General features: G+C 62.9%; 2 protein-coding genes across 3 annotated transcripts; one reads left to right on the forward strand and one right to left on the reverse strand.

Annotated features, from left to right (window-relative positions):
* The first annotated feature begins 997 nt into the window (after positions 1-997).
* Positions 998-5,235, forward strand: AGXT (alanine--glyoxylate aminotransferase). 2 transcript variants are annotated; one of them, XM_074834507.1, is made up of 11 exons: positions 998-1,252; positions 1,382-1,574; positions 1,912-1,976; positions 2,055-2,155; positions 2,396-2,466; positions 2,794-2,878; positions 3,153-3,248; positions 3,508-3,577; positions 3,696-3,791; positions 3,997-4,125; positions 4,554-5,235. In XM_074834507.1, the coding sequence occupies exons 1-11, from the start codon at positions 998-1,000 to the stop codon at positions 4,659-4,661; spliced, it is 1,269 nt and encodes a 422-aa protein (XP_074690608.1). In that variant the 3' UTR covers positions 4,662-5,235. The 2 variants fall into 2 exon arrangements, with proteins under 2 accessions (XP_074690608.1, XP_074690609.1); XM_074834508.1 differs by having other exon boundaries at positions 4,000-4,125.
* Positions 5,236-5,313: 78 nt separating this feature from the next.
* Positions 5,314-10,142, reverse strand: MAB21L4 (mab-21 like 4). Its single transcript, XM_074834489.1, is given in 6 exon segments — positions 5,314-5,406; positions 5,596-5,952; positions 7,249-7,402; positions 8,185-8,407; positions 9,493-10,051; positions 10,053-10,142. Coding segments are annotated over 6 exon segments (1,476 nt in total).
* Between the last annotated feature and the right edge of the window lie 10,305 nt (positions 10,143-20,447).

Genomic DNA, 20,447 nt, shown 5'->3' on the forward strand with positions numbered 1-20,447 from the left:
TCTGGTCCTCGCTTCGGTAGGTGATGACCAGGCAGCAGAGCCCAGGCTAACTGTGGTTTCCATCAGCCACGCCGGCTCCCGGCTCCTCTCGGAGATGAGCACCCAGCTGCCTCTCACTGGGCACCGTGGCAGCCCCACGCACCTGCCCCAAACACCTTCCGCACCAGCTGCCAGTGACACCTCTGCCAGGGGGGCACTTTGCACCCCATAACCGTCATCCCCAGCCCAAAGTTTTGCCCACTGAGTGGCTCCTCTAGCCAGGGACCTGTCCCTGGACCCGCCAGGAGCTGGCAGCCAGCAGCTTGTTTGCACTTCAGAGTATGGATGGCAGAGAACATACCGGGGGATCAGCACGGTAAAGGGACCGTGGGCACACACGGCGGGTGACAGGCACAGCCTATCGAACAGGTACGCGTGGCCTGTGGCATCGCGACAGGCTGTGAGGCCCACGAGGCAGGCTGAGCCCGCACAGCACAGCTCGCTGCGGCAGGGACTGCGGCCACGTCCCACCCCACAGCTCTGCCCTTGCGCAGCCCACCCTGACGGCCAGCCTGCTCCAGGTGCCCGTCCCTTGGCCTGGCATCCTCCTGCGAGGCAGGTCCTTGGCCACAGAGCTTTGTGCTGCGGGAGGACTCATGACCGTGGAGGCTGCGCCAGGCTAGTGCCAGCACAACCATCCCATGGCACAGGTCCTGCGTGCCCAGGAGCAGGGATCCCACCTGCTGGGATGGTGTTGGCAACCATCAACCACAGCGTCCATGGGGATGGGGCCTGCGTGGGTGCTTGCCAGTCACAGAGGCTGCTGTGCTTGAGGAGCAACCCCTCCAGCACCGGCAAGGGGGGACCCCCCAAAATGATGGGGCTGAGACAGCAGGGATGGCGCTGGTGGCACATTAACCAGAGAAGGAGGTGGCCAAGGGCAGAGTCCAGGCTGGTGGGGGGAGCACCGAGCCCCAGGGTCAGGGTCCACGGAGACACCGGACACTGCTGGCACACGATGCGCTGTGCTGCGGTGCTGGGTGCTGCACGGGCAGCCTCTGCTGCTCCTCTCCTCCGGGCTCGGCTCCTGGGGACGGCAAGGCGTGCCATGACCACCAGCCTGCTCCGAGTGCCCCCACCCCAGGGGCTGCTCCGGCCCCTGGCTGTGCCAGAGAGACTGCTGCTCGGGCCAGGGCCCAGCAACGTGCCCCCCCGCATCCTGGCTGCAGGTGGTCGGCAGCTCCTGGGCCACATGCACCCCGAGGTGCTGCAGGTGAGCTGCCCCAGCCCAGACTCCTCCGCTCTGCTCCCCTCCTCTCCCTCAACCCCCACGAGGGGCTGGAACAGCTCTGCTGGGGCGAGGGGGACAACAGCGGTGCCAGCCGGTCCTCTGCCGCTGCAGGTGATGGACGAGATCAAGGTGGGCATCCAGTACGCCTTCCAGACACAGAACCAGCTGACCCTGGCCATCAGCGGCACCGGCCACTGTGCCATGGAGGCTGCCCTCCTCAACCTCCTGGAGCACGGTGACACTGTGCTGGTGGCCGTCAACGGCATCTGGGGACAACGTGCCGTCGACATCGCCAGGAGGTTGGGTATGCTGGGGACAGGCAGATGGCACTGGTGGGGCTCAGGAGATGGGGCTTGTGGGCGGGATGCCAGAATGTGACCCCTGGCTTGCTGTCCCCATCCTGGTGGCAGTGGCCAGTGACATGACTTCTGCAGCCAGAGAGCGCTCTGGGTTTTTTGCAGGGTGATGTCCCTCACTTATGGTGGTTTAAGGCTTTTTCACCAGACAAACCCAGGGGAGGCCAGACCCTGGCGGATGGCCGCGCTCCTGGTTCATGCATGACCGATTACCCCGCGGAGCAGGTGGCTGCCCAGCGGGAGGATGCCCAAATTTCACTCTCCCTCTGCCCAAATCCCTCCCAGGAGCCGATGTTCATGAGCTGCTGAAGCCCCCAGGCGAGTACTTCGCTCCTTGGGACATCGAGGAGGTGAGTGCCGGTCATGGTGCAGGGTGGCAGGAGCAAGCAGGCCCTGGGGACAGTCACCTTCCCCTCTGTTTCATGCAGGGCCTGGCACGGCACAAGCCCTCGGTGCTCTTCATCACCCACGGCGAGTCCTCCACGGGGGTGCTGCAGCCGCTGGAGGGGCTGGGCGAGCTGTGCCACAGGTCGGTGCACAGTGGGCACCCACGAGGGCTGGTGGCACCCCGAGGTCGCTGTCAGGGATTGGGGCATGGGGATTTACATGCCCCCGGCCCTCTGGCTCTGTTGTGCTGGAAGCAGCTGGTGCCAGTGAGACATGCGGCCTTGGGGGGACTGGGATGCTGGGACTGGAGGAAGAGGGGTGGCAAGAAGAGGTGGCAGGAGGAGGTGGCAGGGACACCAGGCTGAGCTCTGTCCTCCCACAGGCACGGCTGCTTGCTGCTCGTGGATGCAGTGGCATCGCTTGGGGGAGCCCCCATTTTCATGGACCAGCAGGGTAAGAGCCACAGTGCCATCATGGACACCCGGGGGACAAGGGGGCTCATGCCTGGGCCAGGGAGGGAGGGCAGTGGGATCAGCCCCACCGCCCATGTTTTGGGCTAGCAGCGCTAGAAACTGGTCCAGGTGCAGCCAGAGAGTCTGTTCCCCTCGGGGGACTGTCAGCAGCCTCAGGGTGTCCCCCAGAGCTGGCCAAGCACAAGCAGGACCTGCAGCATGTGCCACCCTGTGCTTCTCACCTGCCACTCACAGCCGGGCTGGGGGGTCTCAGCGTGTCTCTGCTGGAGCCCCTGGTCCCTAAGGAGCTACCTTCCCTCTTGGGCAGAGATCGACGTCCTATACTCAGGGTCTCAGAAAGTCCTCAACGCCCCCCCTGGCAGTGCCCCCATCTCGTTCAGCGAGCGAGCCAGGTAAGGGCAGCCCTGTCCCACTGCGGGGAAAGGCAATGGGGCTGGGGGGAGGCTGTCATCCCCCCCACTTTGCCAGCCACCCACTCGGGCCCCGCTCTGGAGAGCACACCCAGCAGCAGATCTGTGGGGTCAGAGCCCAGCCCAACCCTGGGCAGCGATGGGTGCTAGAGCCAACCTCTGTGCTCGCTTTGGGGGGACCCTCCCACAGGACTGACCCTACCCCAGAGCTGGTGGGGTCAAGGTCCAGCTCCTACCCAGCACTCTGCTTCACCAGAGAGAAGATGCTGAGGAGGAAGACAAAGCCCCCATCCTTCTACCTGGACATGGGCTGGCTGGCAAACTACTGGGGCTGCGACGGGGAGCCACGAAGGTGAGGGTAGGCTGTCCTTGGACCGATGGCCGCAGTCGTCCCCCCCGCCTCGGGGGCTGCCTGGCCTGCAGGGCTCGGGTCCTGTCTGCCCATCACCCTGTCTGCTGGTCACAAAGCAGCCCTTGGGGGTTCGCATCCCCTCGGCGCTGGGTGAAGAGGAGGGAGGACGCTGTGCCCCCGCTCCCCCCCACCATGAGCTGGAGTACTGCTCTGCCGCAGGCCGGGCCAAACCCGCCTGGGTGCCCCTTGGGTTTTGCAGGTACCACCACACGGCACCGATCAACAGCTTCTTCAGCCTGCGGGAGGGCTTGGCAGTGCTGTCAGAGCTGGTGAGCGGCACCGGGCAGGCAGCGGGGCACCGGCAGTGCTGGCTGGGCTTGGGGGAGAGGTGGGTGCCAGGAGGTCCCCGTCAGCATCAGGGACCTTCTCCTTCCTCTCTGCCCACAGGGTCTGGAGAGCTCCTGGGAACGCCACCGGGCCAACTGCACCCTGCTGTGCCAGGGGCTGCGCGACCTGGGGCTTGAGCTCTTTGTGAAGGAGGAGGTGGGTGCAGGGCGAGCCCGCTGCCATGGTGTGGGTGCGTGGTGAGGACACGGCTCTGCACAGCTGGAGACGTGCCTGGGCAGCTTTTGATGTTGGAGAAAGAGCTCCCACCTGCCCCAGTGATGTTCTCTCCTGGCAGACCACCAGGCCCACCAGCGGCCAGGGCCAGGAGCTGCAGACTTAACTGCGTTTCTCTCTTCCTCAGAAGGTGAGACTTCCCACCATTACCACTGTCAGGGTGCCTGAGGGCTACAACTGGAAGGAGATCACAGCCTTTCTGATGGACAACCACGCCATTGAGATCGCCGGGGGCCTGGGCCCCTCAGCGGGCAAGGTGGGCAGCGTCCTCCTCTCCCGCTGCCTGTGGCCAGGCACCCACGCCCGCTGCGGTGGCATCCATCGATAGCACACCCCAGCATCAGCTGCTGCTCCCCGGCTGCAAACGGCAAACACACGGCTGGATGCATCCCATCGCCCACAGCGATGCATAGTGGCTCCTAACCACACACAATTGCTGCGTGTAATTGAATAACTGCACACATCATTAGTGGGGTGACACGGCTTTAGAGGAAACGCGTTGTTAAATAGGAGCGAGCAGGGAGCTGCGCACACACACGCAAACCCGGCTGCGCACGCGGCTGCTCCTCGTGTGCCCCCTGCTCCGCACGGGAGCCTGCGCTCTGCCGCCGGCCACCCCGGTGCTGGGGCACGGCCGCAAAGGTGGGGGCTGCGGGGAGACACTCGCCCTTCTCCTCCTCCCAGGTCCTGCGAATCGGCCTCATGGGCTGCAACTCCACCAGCGGCAATGTGGAGCGCGTGCTGCGTGCCCTGCGAGACGCCCTCAGTCACCTCCGCCGCAGCAGGCTGTGAGCACCTCGGCGAAAGGGGGGGTCCGGACGAGGCGGCACAGTGCTGCCCCCCCTGCCCGGCTGGCAGGCAGCTGGCTGGCAGAGGGGCTCCACCGCCGCCTCGGGATGCTGGCAGGGAACACTGCAACACCCAGCGACACAATGGGAAAGAGAAGTGGAAGAGCAGGGGACATGGAGGTGAGGGCTACAGCTCAGCAGACGCAAGACATGGCTCAAAACCCTTTCTCCCGGTCCTCACGCAGCGTCACTCCTCACCCTGATGGCCTGGCCTCCCAGCTGCTCCCTTCCCCCCGGCCCCAGGGTATGGCAGCCCCACTGCAAACCGACAGGAAAGCTGGCTGCAGGACCTGGCCACAGATCCCTTCCACTACCATCACCCTCGGCATCCCTGCGCCAGAGCCCAGCAGCACAGGATGCCGTCCATCCCCCCCAGATTAAGTACCCTGGGACGAAATTCCTGCCCCGGTGCCCGGCTCTACTAGGGAGCTCAAGGCCATGCATCCCCACCCAGCTGCAGCAGACATGCGCTCGCTCCTCGGTACCATCTTTCCTCAATAAAGCGACATGGCAGCGTACTGCTCCCCGGCCCCGTAGCTCGCCTTGCACACCTCCCAGTTTCCAGACACCCAGATGGGGCGGCAGCAGGGTCCCGCTCAGCTCTGCAGGGAGATTTCTTGCCGGATCTTGGAGAGGAGCTGGGACATTGCTGAGTGGCGTGCACCGTCCTGGATCTGGTACACCTGGAACTAAGTGGAGGCAGGTGGGGAGTGAGGGGAGAGGGCTCCCCACTCTCCACGGCGGGGTTGGGCAGCGTGTGCCTGTGGCTGCCAGGGGCTGGAGGGGCAAATTCCAGCACATCCCAAGCTGCCCAGGCCAGGCGGTTTCTGGTGCTGCCGTGCTCTGCCTCACGAGACCAGCGGAGGGTCTGGCGTTACCTGGCTGAGCAGGATGTCAAAGTAGGGTGTGTCCCAGTAGGACCTGTCCTTGGTGGGGACATGCAGGAGGGCTCGGGTGCTGGGATCTGCCTGCCAGCTGTCAGTGCGCGCGGGGGGGCCAAAACGGAAGCAGAGGAAGCGCCGGGGGTCCCGAGCGAAGCTCTCCACCTTATGGTAGAGGGAGGCGAGGTCTGGGGCCTCTCCTTGGAAGAGGTTCTCCTCCGGGTGCAGGAAGTGGGGCAGGCGCTGGGTGGCCAGGCAGCGGAGGAGGATCACCAAGAGCCTGTAGACAGAGCCCTCCAGGTCCTGCCAGTCCTCTGGGGAGGGGAAGAGCTCCGTGCTCCACAGCAGCACCATCTGCAGGGAGGGAGAGAAGGGCGCAGGATCGGGCACTCCCCACAAAGGCCGTGCCTTCACACCCTGACCAACGCAGACATCACATCCGCGGCAGCCTATGGTGGTGCAGAGACTTGGAGCTGCTGCTTCGGGTGCAGCCCGTGCCCCCACCCCTTCGGTTTGAACCTTTGCTTCACTCCCCAAAGACCCCCTGTCTCAGCGCCAAGGCAGCTCCCCAGCTCTGCAGCAGCTCTGAAAAAACACACTCAAGCTTTCTGCAAGCACTAAGCAATAGAAAAAACCCTGACTGTGGTTTGGATCAGCCGCTGGCAGGGCAGGTGAACCCTCAGCAGCTGCCACACCAGCTTCTTCAGCACTGCGCTGGCAAACGGCCCGGCACCGACACCTTTTGGCAACACAGCGTAACGGGCAACGCATATGGTGGGCTGGAGCAAAAAGACTCTTTTTTGAAGGACAGATGCATGCATTTTAAAAAAAAAAATCCAAAACATCAGAGAATGCAACATAAAGCTAAACCCACAGGGTCTGGGTTACTTGGAGCTGGAGCTGCTCTCTCAGCAGAAGACAACTTTGCCTCCTTCTCCACCGCCAGCCCGGAGAGCTGCCACAAGGCAGGGCACACCTGGACTGTGCCACCAGCCGCTGTCCCCAGCACGGCCCCGTTCCCAACCAGCGTCACTAGCTGGTCTGGGTCCAGAGCATCAAAACCAGGTTGGGTGGGGAGAGGAGGGTTTTGTCAGAGGAAATGCCACGCTCAGCCCTGTGTGGGCACCTCCCAGCATGCCGGGGCACAGGACGGCTGGCGGTGTGGCAGGCACAGCAATGCAATCCCCAGCACGGGCCCTGCAGACGCAAGCAGCCTGTGCCAGGGGATGCCTGGCACGTTGGCACAGAGCCCCAGCTCTTAATGCTCAGGGTGTTTCAGGCTGGAGGTTGCTCATTCAATCCAGTAAGTGCCTGCCATTTGCCAGGAAGAAGGATCAAACCCCTCTAACCATGGCCAGTGGCGTACATCCTTTCCAGACACAGCCACGGGCTCTTCCCCATGTCCTTCCCAGGGACGCTGCTCCCACCTGGGGCCTGTGTGTGTGCCCCAAGGTCCTGGTCCAGCCCTGACGTGCTTGGAGTTTGCCCTCCCAAACAGCCTCCACTGGGAAGCAGGGGGCACTCGGTACAGCTTGGGTTTGTTGCTTGAGACCTTCTTCGAGCAGCGATTTGGGTAGGGCACTGTGCAGGGGAGCAGCCTTGGCTCTGCCTGCCCAGAGAGCTGCAGTCCCGCCAGCAGAACCTCCCTACCTTCAGGTGGTTGAAGGTGAGACTGCCTTTCCCACCCTCCTCTTGCCAGTCCTGGCTGCGTAGCTGATCGAGCAGGCGAAGGCTGTCCAGACGGGGTCCCTTCAGCGTGTCCACTGCCCGGAGCAGCTTCAGGACTGGGAGGTGAGTAGAGGATCTGACGAGAGAAAGTGGTGTCTGGGGAGAGGGAGGATGGAGACTCCTCCGGCCATCCACATGGCCCTAGGCATGCAGCATCCTGGATCCCTCCCTCTGCACCCACCTCTGGAGAAGAGGAACCCAGGATATTTGCAGTGTTATGGGGATGCTGCTGAGCAGCTCCTGCCTTCCCAGGAGGGACAAGAGGGGAGGAGAAGCGGGATTGTGTTCCCCTACATGCAACAGGGAGGGCTGCAAGCTGCCCCAGAGGAGAGGCTGGACTGGACCCAAGGGAGGGGCTGAGCCTCCAGCTGAACCACACTGTGCCCTAAATAAGCCTAGGCTGGTCCAGCCAGGGGCTTGGCCCCTCCTTGGGGCCAGGTAGCCGTGCTGGAAGGCAGGATGTGTGTCACCCTGGCCCCGCTCCCTCCCACAGCCCGCCCTGGGAGGCACCTCATCGCCCTACTGCTGCCAGATGCCCAGGCTCCCTCCCAAAGCCTGAGAAGGGATCTGAGAGCTGCCACCCTCCGCCTGGCCTGGGTTCAGGTCCTGCAAACAGTCTGGGGGCAACTCCTTCAGTTGCAACCCCGCCTCTTTCCTTGAGCTGCCTGAAATTTGGCTGAGGTTTTTCCCCCAACACAGAGCAGAGAGTTTGGGCATCACGAGGGGGTGACTTCACCCCCCTGTTGACACGCCCCTCCACTTTCCCATCCCCTTTCTGCCTACACCCAGCAGTGCTGCCAGCCAGGGGGGATCCCCGGAACAGGGTCACCCCGTTATGCACGTGGCCAAGCCACTCACCTCCAGCAATGGGGAGAGGCAGGGACGAAGTGGGCCTCTTCCGTGGCCTTCCAGAGGCTGCCTTCAGGGAATACCCCGTTGCTCTGCCGCCCCTTGAGCCAGAGCGGCTCCTGTTGCCTCCTCACCACAGGGATGATGTCAAAGCGGATGGTCTTCCAACCGCCACGGATCAGCAGGGAGAGCTCCATGGCATCTTCCTGCAGATTTTCAGCACTGAGGTCACCTAGATGCAGAGGGTTTGGCTGTGGTTAGGAGGTTACCACAGCCGGTCCCACAGGCTGAACTGGGTACACGCCGCAATGTGCCCATGGGCACGTCCCACCCTGCTCGACTCATCCCTTTCCAATGCTGCCTTTTGGCTGTGCTTCCCTGGTGAAAGCCATTCTCCAAACCCCACTGGGGTGTTTTTTGGGAAGGAACATCGCTCCAGTGAGGCTCAGGGCCAGGCCAGCGGGTGTGGGCACAGCAGGAAGCCCTGAGTGGCTGAACAGGACCATGCTGCTGAGTGGCTGAACAGTGCCAAGAAAAACAACATGGTCCAAAAAAAATGGATCAGGAAAGGTCTCAGGTTGTGGGGGTAGAGGAAGACAAAGGGCTCTGGCTTGTCTGTGGAGGAAGGAGGGAATGGTGGGCTTGCTGGGGCTGTGTTAAGAGACTTTCAGACCTGCTGGTCCTCTCACATCACCTTTCCATCAGGGCTGAAATTTACTTCAAGATCTTTGGAGACAGAAATGCATAAAGAAGATGTTGGGATCCCTACGGGCACTCCCAGGGTCCCTTCCCCATGTCCTTCCCAGGGACGCTGCTCCCACCTGGGGCCTGTGTGTGTGCCCCAAGGTCCTGGTCCAGCCCTGACGTGCTTGGAGTTTGCCCTCCCAAACAGCCTCCACTGGGAAGCAGGGGGCACTCGGAGGCCAGGCGAGATGGGAGGAACGTGGTTAGGGTGAGCCAAGCATGCCAAGTCCCTGAGCAAACCCTCCCTGGGGACTAACGGCAGGGGTGGGTGAACCGTGCGTGGAGCTGCTACCCGTCAAGGAGGGTGCCATCAGCCCAGGGTGAAGTTGCCCAAGGATTACTTGGCCCTGTGGGATGGCAGGGAGGGGTTTGCATCTCCCCTTCCTTAGCTGAGGGCAAAGCCTGTCCCAAGCGCACGGCAGGGCACTGGCTCGGTCACGCAGGCTTCGGGCGGGTCATGCTCCTGGAGACTGATGCCCCAGCCCGTGTGCGCAGGGACCACCACCAAGCTGGGCTCCCCAGCTGTGCTGGAGGCAGCTCCTGGCCGGGGAAGCGCCGCGCGGGCGTACGCACCTGGCTGAAGCAGGAAGCGGCGTTGACAGCACACAATGGCCGAAACGAGAAGCTCCTTCAGGTGCTGGAGGACTTTACCTGGAACCAGGCACCTCGCACCACCTCCCCGCTCCATGACACCCACGGTGCTCGTCCAGTCCTCCAGGGCAGTCTCTGGAGAGGGCACTTCCAGATAGCAGGTGCCCAGCCCCGGACGGCGGCCGTCTGCGGTGTCCCCGGGCCGGCATGCCAGCACCCGCAGGGCATTGCCGTCAATCCGCAGGGGGACCTCCATGGTGACAGCATCCTCGGAGGCGCAGAGAGCAAACTCGAAGGCTTCCAAGTTCCTGGCGTAGTCCACAAGGAAGCGGGGCTCCCTGGCATGGACACCCTCCAGCAGGGTCAGCAGGATGTCCTCGGCCTGCTGGAAATACTCCAGCCGCTGCCTCTCACGGGACACGATCGCCCCAAGGTAGCTCTGCCAGTGGGAAGCTCTGGCTGCCATGGCAGCTCTGCCACTGTCCTGAGCCTGCTTCAAGCAGGAAGAAAAATATGTGGGCAGGGAGGGCAGGGCTGGGAGCCAGTGCGGGGTGGGTGGAGGGAAGCCACAGCCGGGTGTTGACAAGCACCACTGCTGGGTGAGCGCCAGGGAGAGCTGCCCGGAGCACCATGTCCCCCCAGGGCAGACCCAGGGCGGGGGTCACACGGTGGCCCCCCTGGCAGTCCAGCAGGGTGACAAGGGATGCTCAGCCGGCGGCGGGTCATGCCAGGACGACGCCGTGGTGTCCCACACCTCTCCCAGCACCCGGGCTACGTGCCGGCAGCACCCCCTCACAGCCAGTGCCAGGTGAAGGCAACCCAGCGCCCTCCCGCCCTGGCCCAGCTCGGCTCAGCAGGCCCAGCCGCCTGGGGCTGCAGGGCAGGTCTGCGCTGAACTGGTGTCGTGAGGGCGGGCGCTGGGAGCGGGCTCACACTGGAGCCAGGCTGTGCTGCGGTGGCTGTGGGAGGGCTGCGGGACCCCACACCCGGGACCCCACGCCCTGCAGGCGCCCGGCGCAGCCCTGCGGGTCCAGCCCATGGCTCGATCTGACCCAGGCCCAGGCTCAGGCCCAGGCCCGGGCTGAGGCCCAAGCCCGGGCTCAAGCCCAGACCCAGGCTCAGGCTCAGGCTCAGAATCAGGCTCAGGCCCAGGCTCAGGCTCAGACCCAAGCTCAGGCCCAGGCTCAGGCCCAGGCCCGGGCTCAGGCCCAGGCCCAGACCCAGGCCCAGGCCCGCCCATCGCAGTCCGCTCCCGGCGCCCCTCGGCCGAGCAGAGCCCCCGCTCCTGGCCCTGCTCCATGGCCCCGCCCACCCCAGGTAGGCCCCGCCCCCAGATAGGCCCCGCCCCGCCGTTCCCCCCCGCAACACCGCCCCCTCCCCAGCGCGGCCGCTGCGGTTGCCATGGCGACGGCGCGGCCCGGCGGCGCGGTTGCCCGGTGAGGGCGCTGGGCCGCGGGGGAGCATCGCCACGGGGGGACCGGCAAACCGGCGCTTTCGGCCCCAAAACCGCCGGGCAGCGAAGGGCAGTGGCGCCGGAGGTGGCGGTGCTCAGCCTGGCTGCCGCCAGGAGGAGCAGATGCTGCCGCGACAAGGGCTGTGCTTTGCGTCCCGGCTCAGATCTGAGGGAGGCCTCGGTCACCTTCCACCTCCAGAGAGCTGCCTGGGACAGGCTTACCCCCGCGCTGCCCGGAGCTAGGACAGGGCAGAGACTGGCTGTCGTTTCGCACAGCCTTTCTGGCTGGACCCTCATACCTGCCCTCAGTCCTCCAGCATCTCCCACAGACCCTGGAGAGGGGGATGCATGGCATGCCCTCCCCGGGGCAGGTTCCCTGGCTTCACTGGCCCTGAGCCAGAGCTCTTAATAAATATAGCCCGTGGATGGAAGGCAGGGCTCTCCACAGGACAGCATGGTTCAGCAATCCCAGGCTTCCATTCCTTGGTCAGAGCAGGAGAGGGAGGGGGAACCCCCTGCGGGAACTCTGTGGCAGAAGGAACCCGTGTGGGAAGAGGGTCACAGCTGAGCGTGGGGCCCCTGGAACCTTGTCTGGGGAGGGGAGAGAGAGACATGGGGCTCACGGCCGGTCCTCCCACTTCCTGTGGCTCAGGCTTTTTATGGCCCTTTTATATACCCCAGGTGAAGTTTATGGATCTCCCTGGTGTTGTTTCCAGTTCGTCCTCGTGCCTCCTTCAGTCCCACGTGGCTAAGGACCCACTCTCCTCACAGGGCTCTGTCCCTCATGGCCGTCTGTCCTTCCACCAGCTGAGCTCCAGGGAGCCCTGGCTGCCTTCCAAGAGGGAGCAGGGCCAGAGCTTCAACCCACAAAGCATCCTCGTGCACCTGCAGTACGAGCCATGGAGGTGAGCAGGAGCCCGCACCAGGCTCCTCACCGCCTGGAGGCTTGGGATGCCCAGGGCTGGAGAGGCCCAGCTGGATTTTAAACCCCTGACAGCAGGGACGAAGCTCTGCACCTCTTTACCCGAGCCCCCCACTCCTGGTTTCACCCCGCCTGAGCAGGGGGCACTCAGTCCCCCATGCTGACCACCGTCCTGACCAGGGCTGAATGTGCAGCTTGGTCTTGCCCTCCTCCATCACTCGGGGAGGACAAGCTGGCTGGTGTCCTGGAGAGGAACTGAGAGCAGCAGGACTCCTGGGGGCTTCACCCTCCTCATCAGAGGGGTCTGGGCTCATCCCAGAGGACACTGAGCCCAAGACAGGCAGAAGAGACAACCTCTCTAGGACCTGATGTGGGGAAAAGAGGGCAGAGAGATGCAGGCCACCGATTTTCCAGGGGTGGTGGAGCACGGCTCACTGCTGGCAGGGCTGTTGAGTGCCCTAGAAGCATTGCTTTGTCACAACTAGAGTCCCTGCTGTGACAGCACCCAGGACAGTCCAGCACCTGACAGGGGTGCTGGAGGAGGCCACAGGGAACTGAACTGTGAGCAGGAGCAGTACTATAGGAAGGTGAGGCTGGTCGGGGTAGGAAGATGAGGCAGTCCTCCCACGCAGCTTGGTTCTGGTGGGGGAGCTATGCCCTCCTCGGTAGGGTGCTGACTGACCCCACAGCGTGACCCTGGCATCCTGCTCTCATCGCTGCCAGAGTTCTGGCACTAGGAGGAGCAAGTGCGATGTGATCCCCCCAGTGCCTCACTGCCTTTGGCACCTGCACTTTGCCGATCTCTGGGTGCCACCGCTGAGAGGTGGGTGCTGCAAAATGTTGCCCTCTGCCCCTTCCCACAGGCTGGGGTCTTCCCCTTTCCCCATCCTCCTTCCTCTTTTCCCCTTCCCTCTTCTCCTCCCTCCTTACTCTTATCTCCTTCACCTTCTTCCTTCCTCTTTCCCCTTTCTCTTTCCCCCTTCTCTTTCTCCTTCCTTCTTCCCCTTCCTCTTCTTTCTCCTTCCCCTTTTCCCTTTCTCCTTCCCCCTCTCCCCTCTCCTTCCCCCTTCCCTTTCCCTTTTCTCCTTTCCCATTTTCTCATTTTCTCTTCCTCCTTCCTCTTTCCCCCTTCACCTTCCTTCTTCTCCCTTCCTCTTTCTCCTTTCCCATCCCCCTTTCCCCTTCTTCCTCTACTATTCATCTTTCCCCTTCTTTCTTCCCCTTCCGATTCCCCTTCCCCTTCCCCTTCCCTTTCCCCTTCCCCTTCCTCCTCCTCTCCTCTGCAGGCAAGAGGCCAGGAGCACGCCCTGGAGGAGCAGCTACCCTGCTGCTGCCAGGCGCAGGCAGTGCAGGCAGCGTCCCTGCTGCAGTCACATGGGAAAAAGAAGAGCTGGCCAAGGAGCGGTGCTGGCTGGTGGCACAGCTGGCAACACAGCTGGCCAGCCAGCCGGGAGAGGTGGGAGCCACTGGAGTTGCTGCCAGATGCTGCCCAATGCCCCAGGCTGGGGGGCAGCTTGGCAGGGGGGTGTTGGGGTGCAGAGGGGAGTCCCCCTCGAAGCAGGGGACCAGCCACCAAGGCCAAGCAGGCAGCTCGGTGTGGCAGGTCTGGCCCCTGCCTGCACTTTGCCTGCTGGCAGGAGGTTTCCCAGCACTGTGACCTGTGCATGGGGACCATGGGGCATAAGCCCCCCCCCCCATGCCCATTGGCATCCCTCCCTGCTGCCCAGGAGAGCCTGAACCGGGCACTGCGGAAGGCCAAGGCAGATGCCACCCAGCAGGAGGGAGAGGAGCCAGCGTGGGGTGGGGATGGCGCAGGTCGGCGTGGTGGGGAGACGGCAGAAGTTCCATCCCGGTGCAGAGGGAGCAGCGAAACACTGGAGGGCTGATCCCTGCCTGGGCCGTGCCGTGTGTGCCAGGCACGGCACAGGGCTGGGCATGCAGGGCAGCGCCAGGACAGGTGACCCAGCAAGAGGCTCAAACGTAGCACAGCTCCATTGGAGGTGACACATCGGGGAAAATTTCCTAGCAAGAAGGTCAGTTGGGCCGTGGAAGACATGGCTGGAGCACGGTGCTCAGCCTGGACGAGTCACTGGGAGGCTGGCGGGGAAAAGCCTGGCACTGGCAGAGGGGCCGGGCTGAATGAGCTAATCACTCATTTTCCATCTCGACATTTTATGGTTCTATGAATTTTTGCTCTGTCAGAAACAGGAGAGAGAAAACAACTCGAAAATAAGAGCAAGGGCAAGAAAGAGAGAGGAAAAAACCTGGGGGCGTGGGAGCACTAGAGATAGCAGGGGTGGGTGAGGGGCTGCAGCGAGCCCCTGGTGTCCCTCACCCAGCTCACCCCTCCGTAGGACGCCACGCGCAGCCTCACTGCTGGGCCCTGGACCCTGCAAGATGCCATCGGCACCCAGCAGAAAGGCTTTGGGGGGTTGAGCTGGCGGACGGAGGAGCTGACGAGGGACAGGGAGACCGGGATGCGGGAGGTAGGTGATGCTCTGCCCCAGCGCCCTGGCTCCACACCCGCCCCAGTGCCAGCACCCCTGCGCCCCACGAGCCTCCCGCCGGGGCCAGGAGTTTGCCCAGAGCAGCATGGCCCCTGGCAAAAAGGCTGGGATGGGGAGTGGGGATGCAGGCAGGGGAGTTAGAGAGGAAGGGAGAGTAATTTAACATGACAAGCTGTTTATTTTGGCAGAAAGGGTCTCTTTTCAACAGATTTCAAAGCCCAGCCCCAGGGCTGGGGGGGACCACACAGAGGAGCGGGAGAGCAAGGGTGTGAGGGGGGGTTCGATGAGGCACCTGGACCGAGAGAGATGGAGAGGAACCCCCCGCCTGCTTCTCCCCAGGGAACCACTGGGTTTTCACAGCCCCGGGTGTGCTCGCACACTCCAGTGGAGTCCCCCCTCCGCCCAGGGTGCCCCCACAGGCACCCGCGCGCTCCCGCACACACGTGCTCGCCTGCACGCACCCGCGCATGTTCGCACGCTCCCCCAGCCCCTGCTCCTTCCTCCGGGCCAGAGCTCAGCTGGAGTCTTGGCTTCCCCCAGCAACATTTCAAAAGAGGCTGTTTATTAAAAAAAAAAAAATGCTAGGAAAGAAATAATTATTATAATCACATTAAGAGCTTTGGCTGTAAAAGCCCTGCAAGAGCACGGGGAAGGAGCTGAGGCTGCTAACGGCAGGGAGCACAGGGGGTAGTTTTCCTGCCTTGTGCTCTTTTTTTTTCCAGTCCCACTCCAACACCCACCCCCCCCCCCTTTCCTCCCCTTTATCCTGGGAAATGAAAACAATTTATTTAATGATGGATCGTCCCTTTCTCTGGTCACTGACCTTCTGGGTGAATTTTTGCTGAGCTCGGCGGAAAACACGAGGCTGAGTTGTGGATCCCATCTGTGGGTGGGGGAGGGGAGGGGGGGAGCTCACCCTCATCCTTCCCGAAAACCACAGCAACAGTCCTGGGGAGTGGGACAGGGCCAGCGGGGAGGGTTCATACAACAGTGGGGGGGCTTTTCCGCAGCCACTGTCCCTGCAGCCCCAGCCCAGGGGATTTGGGGAGCAGATGCAGGGGTTACAGTGGCCCCCAGAGCCCCCCACCCCTTCTTTTTCCAGAAGACCCGCAGGGGTTCCTGGTACCCACCGCTTCCTCCCTGACCTGGCCTGGGGTGCAAGGGCTGGTCTGAGGTGCAGTGCCTGAGTGGGCGCAGGGGACGGAGGAGTGGTGTCCATCCCACTGGCACCTTGATGCCTGGTGGCGGGGTGGCAAAGGGGCTTTCTCATCTCAGGGTGGCTGCAGGAGGTGGCTTTCGGACCTGGCCAGGCAAGGGGGCCAGGCATGAGGCTGGGGACAAGGCCAGGGGCACACGTGAGGCTGCACAGGACTCCCAGCCGCAACCAGTAACGGGCCAGTGCCTGGCCGGGCTCTGCTTCCCGGGGAGGGGAAAGCTGGGGGAGCGAGGGGAAGGGGTAGGATCCCACCAACCTTTCGTTCAGGTGGGCTGTCAGCACCCAGCGCGCATGGTCCCAGGGTCCTGGGCGTGGGTGCAGCCCGACATCCCCCACCAATAGCGCTCAACCCCCAGCTGACCTGCGAAGCAGGGATGGAGCAATCCATTGTACAGCCCCCTCCCCTCTGGCCCTTCCTCTGCCATGGCCTGTTGCTCAAAGCATGGTTCTTGTAAAAACGCGTAAATATTTATACAAGAATAATTTAAAAAACATGGTCTGTCAAATAATCAAAGCAGCAGAACATGCGAGGAGCTTTCAGCCGGATTGGGAAATCCGGTGTTGCTTTCTGATGCCGCGCGGCGATGCTGGAGGTGCTCACGGCTGGCCCCGGCTCGTGGGGGCTCGTGGCAGGTTTGAGGTCTTCATTAACGTGATTTGGGGACCGCAGTGGTGGGCAGCTTTCACTTGCATCAACTCAAGCTGCCTGCTGCCAGGAGCCCCAGCCATGGATGGGACTCCACCAGGCACTGTTTTCACCCTCACATCCTAGTTTTGGCACTGTCCCCTGCCCTGGGATGGCACCAGGAGCTGGAGAAATCTTGGGTGAAGTGCTGCATCCCTGTCCTCCCCTGAGCTGCGTGGCAGGGCTGGGGACTGCTGTGGGGAGTGGCGGGGTGGAAGCTGAGCTGGCAGGGTGGCCTCCGGTGCCACAGGGTGGCCAGGGTACTCCCCGGCAGCATCCCCATCACTCCAGAGCTGGCAGCGCCCTCAGCATTGCAAAAGCTTGGGTTTGTGGTACCCACCTAAGTGGTCCCAATCTGCACCGGTGTCAACAGCCACAGCTCCTCTCCCGTGTCCCAGTGGCCCCACTTCCTCCCAGCACCATCGTGAAGCCCTGAGCTGCTGCTCCCCAGGGAGGCAGGGGAATGGCCTTTAAATGACAGCACCTGGAGACCCCCAGCCCCGTTTCCTTCTGCTCGCCTGGGGCTCCCCTGGCTGGGCCAAGGTGGGGACACAACTGCCACCGAGTGATGACTCTGCTGCCGTAGCTCAGCCAACCCTCAGCCACCATGCCTCGGCCATGTGGCTCAGGGGGTCCCAGCGTGGCGGGGGGAGGTGAGGAGGTGGGAGAGGGGAAGGGGTCCCCCCTGTTCCCACAGCCCCGTAGAGCCGGAGGGCAGAGGCGAGCACTGCTGCAGGCCTGGGCAGCGCAGGGGCAGTGGGAGCCGTGGATTACAGTAACCTCCATCCTCCTGGCTGTCCTCCAGCCCCTTCCCACCACCCGCATTTATGCGCATGATTCGCGTTCTTGCATTCTTTGAACCTGGGCCAGATAACGAGTTCAAACCCTTTCATTAAAACCTTGGCTTCCCCCCAAACGCCCGTGCACCTCCCTGGGCTACCTGGTTGCCTTGCCCGCCCTGGGGAGGGGGCTCCCGGGCCGGTTCCTCACAGCAGGAGGTGATGCTTGTGCCGCGCACGTGTTCGGCATCCGTGGGGAACGCTCTCTGCGCTCGGCCTAATTAGCTGGAAGGGAGGGGGAGAGCCAAATCCAAACCATGTGCTGACCTGCAGGCCCCTCCGCCCGAAAGCATCCGTGCTGAACGCTCTCTGGATCGTTAATAGCTCCCCGGGTCCTTTCTGCACGTGTCCCCCCTGAAACACGCGGGGCCTGACCGGGGGGGTGGGTAGGGCTTTGTGCTCTTTTCCAGTGGTTTTCCAGGGCTGCCTTTCGTGGGAGGCAGTGGGCAACCCTGGGGCTGTGAGCGGCAGATGGGAGGAACCAGGGGGCAACTGCCCGTGGATCTGGGGCAACCCTGGTGCTGTGATGCTGGGCAGAGAGGCAGAGACAGGCCCGGGCTCGGCTGAAGGACCTCTGTCTCCGTCCTTCACTCCCAGCCATCTCCCCAGGGCGCAGCTTTGCAGTGGGTGAGTTTGTCCCACAGTGCTCACTCGCCTCCTCAACCCACTTGGCAGCTGCCTGCAGAGCCCCGGAGGAAGCACCGGGTCCAAACACCTCTGGGACCCATTGCTGAGGTGTTTTGTTGAGGAGCATTGTCGGTTGTGGGTGCCAGGAAGGGCAGCGGAAGCCTGAGATGAGCACCTGGGATGCCCCCGGGACATGCACGTTCCCCACCCCAGCATGACAGCCCCACCAAACCCACTCCCCGGGGTGGGCATGGGGGGTCCCAGCCCTGTTTTGGAGGCCACTGAGAAGCTGGACACCCTAAACGCAGTTGCGGGTAGAGGAAAGGGGCATTTTCTCCTGGAGAGGGAGTGAGCAGTGGTGGCCAGAGCTCAGCCAGATGGTGCTGAGCGAGGGCTCCTTCCCCCCGTGCTCCCCCCAGCCTCCCCAGCACGGAGCCCAGCTTCACACCGGCTCCAGCTCCTGGCCCAGAGGAAATGGCTGCCGGCCGTGGCCCACAGCTGTTTTCCCCACTCATTTTGCTGCTTTCAATTTAACGTCCTGGGTAGCTGGATTGGGACAATGCAGGGGGAGCATTGCGGTGCTTTCCCATGCGAAGCCGGCCTGGAAGAAAATCTTTCCCTCACGCTTGCGATGGCTGCTGGCAGGGCTGCTCCCTCCTGCCTGCCCTGCCCATCTCCAGAGGGAAAACTCGCTGACAGAAACCTGGGAATAGCCCCTGAGGGGATGCTTGTGGCGGTGGGGGCAGGTTGGTGCCACCATGTCCCCATGGTCCTCGCAGCAGGGCTGGGAGACGGGACCTTTAGGAGCACGTGGCATGACATGGGCGCAACCCCCACCGAGGGAGTGTAGGGCTCACCCTCCCGCGTGTGAGGTGGTGGATGGCGACAGCCAGAAGACATCCCCCTGCCAGCTGCTCCTCAAAACAGATGGGTCTCAGCTGGCACCCCCAGAGCCGTGGATGGGCTGCAGGGAGAGGGTGGCGGTGCCCCCACTGCGTCCCCCCCTGCGGCATCCCCTGGGCCGGGGAAGGGGCAAGCAGCCTAATGCCTTCCAGAAGATCAGCTGTAAATGGCCGGGGAGGGTAATTCATATCAAACTCATAAAGCCTTTATTAGTGTCTCGGGGGAGAAATCCGGATATGGCTGTTTATTTATTTTGGATTTCGCCTTTTTTTTTTTTTTTTTCCCTCTTTTCTTTTTAACATTTTCTTCCAGGAGATTTTTAAAGGGACAGAGACACCTTGCTGTGTCGGGCAGCGGGGCTCAGCAGGGGCTGAGTGTCCTGGAGTGTTGGTGCTGGCGAGGTGCTCGGGCATCTCGAGGGGTCAGGCAGATCGCAGGGTATGGCTTCGGGGCTACTCTAAGGGGGGGCAGGTCTTGGCACTGCTGGGGACCAGGGGTGCCACGCTGCCCCCAGGGCGTTTCAGAGCCCCACAGCTTTGCCCTGGGAGCTGCATCCCTGCTGCCTGTGAGGTCACCTCTCCCCCCAGCCCCGCTCTCGGCCCTCCACACCGTGCCTCAGTTTCCCCACTCCACGGGGAGGGGGCGATCCCCCCCCCAGCGTTGCCGTCTCTTGGGGCGTGTGGGCGAGGGCTTTGGGAGCACCCTCGCCCCGATGGCAGAGCTGGGCCTCCGCTGAGGCAGACTTTCCGCAGCAGTGGCCGCGGCTGGTCCTAACCCAGTCCCGCTGTTGTTTGCTCCTCCGCTTCGCTCTTTACATAATTTGTTCCTTGGCCTCTTCTCAAACGTACCTCGCAATCGTTACAGCAGAGGATATTTATTCAGCGGGGGTGTGGAATAACACGGAAAAAACCTCTGGAGCCGGGTACCGGATTCCTGCACCATCCCAGCGCCGGGAGCAGACAACAGCCCTCCCGAGTTTTGCAGGGACCTTGGATGGGGAATGCGGGACCCTGGATGCGGCTGGGTGGGGTTCTCCCCGGCATTCCCCCCCCCCCCCCCCAGCTGTGCCCGTGCACCCCAGGACAGCCTGGGTGCAGCCGTGGGGGCAGCAGGAGGGAATGGGGACACCCAGCCCCCTGGTCCAGCTGGATCCCTCCCGGCAGCACCTGCCCAGGGGTGGCACAGGCAGCACCCAGGGGTGGCACAGGCAGCACCCATCGTTAACCCCGCGTAGCTATCCAACACCCCACGAGTGGTTTTTAGCAGCGTGTACCAGGGGCAGCCCCACCAGTTTTCTGGGGAACTCAGGCTTTCTTGATAAATGATAAATGTAGGGTGGCTGTGGGTGTGGGGTTTTTTTTTTTTCTCCGGTGGAGACAAAGAGGCCCTTGAGCCTAAAGCGTAACTTAAAACATGGCATTCCTGAAAAGAATTTCCTGATAATATTTTTAGCACCTGAAAAAAAAAAAAAAAGGGGGGGGGGGGAGCAAAAAAAAGCAAATAACACCATTTTTTTCTCTTCCACTCTTTTTTTTTCCTCTCCAGCCCTCTGCTTTAAAGGAGCAGAGGGGACCCGCCGCTGAATGGCAGCGGGGGGGGGGGGGAATGGGGCGGTGGCTGGCCCTGGAGGGGGCTCTGCACCCACGCGTGTCCCTGGGTGGTGACTGCTTGTCCCTCGCGGGGGATGAGGACGCGGCGAGGGGTCCCTCTGCGAGGGAGGGAGGATGAGGGGGTCCCTCTGCGGGGGAGGATGGGGGGTGGGGGGGGGGTCCCTCTGCGGGCGGG

This window comes from Strix aluco, chromosome 9 (assembly GCF_031877795.1).
Source record: "Strix aluco isolate bStrAlu1 chromosome 9, bStrAlu1.hap1, whole genome shotgun sequence".
NCBI classification, from domain to species: domain Eukaryota; kingdom Metazoa; phylum Chordata; class Aves; order Strigiformes; family Strigidae; genus Strix; species Strix aluco.

Bases quoted from the DNA above. Each gene is read 5' to 3' on its own strand.
- AGXT (XM_074834507.1), top strand. From the start codon at position 998: ATGCGCTGTGCTGCGGTGCTGGGTGCTGCACGGGCAGCCTCTGCTGCT. The intron at 1,977-2,054 runs GTGAGTGCCGGT...TGTTTCATGCAG, and splicing joins CTCCTTGGGACATCGAGGAG to GGCCTGGCACGGCACAAGCC. The intron at 2,467-2,793 runs GTAAGAGCCACA...CCTCTTGGGCAG, and splicing joins CATTTTCATGGACCAGCAGG to AGATCGACGTCCTATACTCA.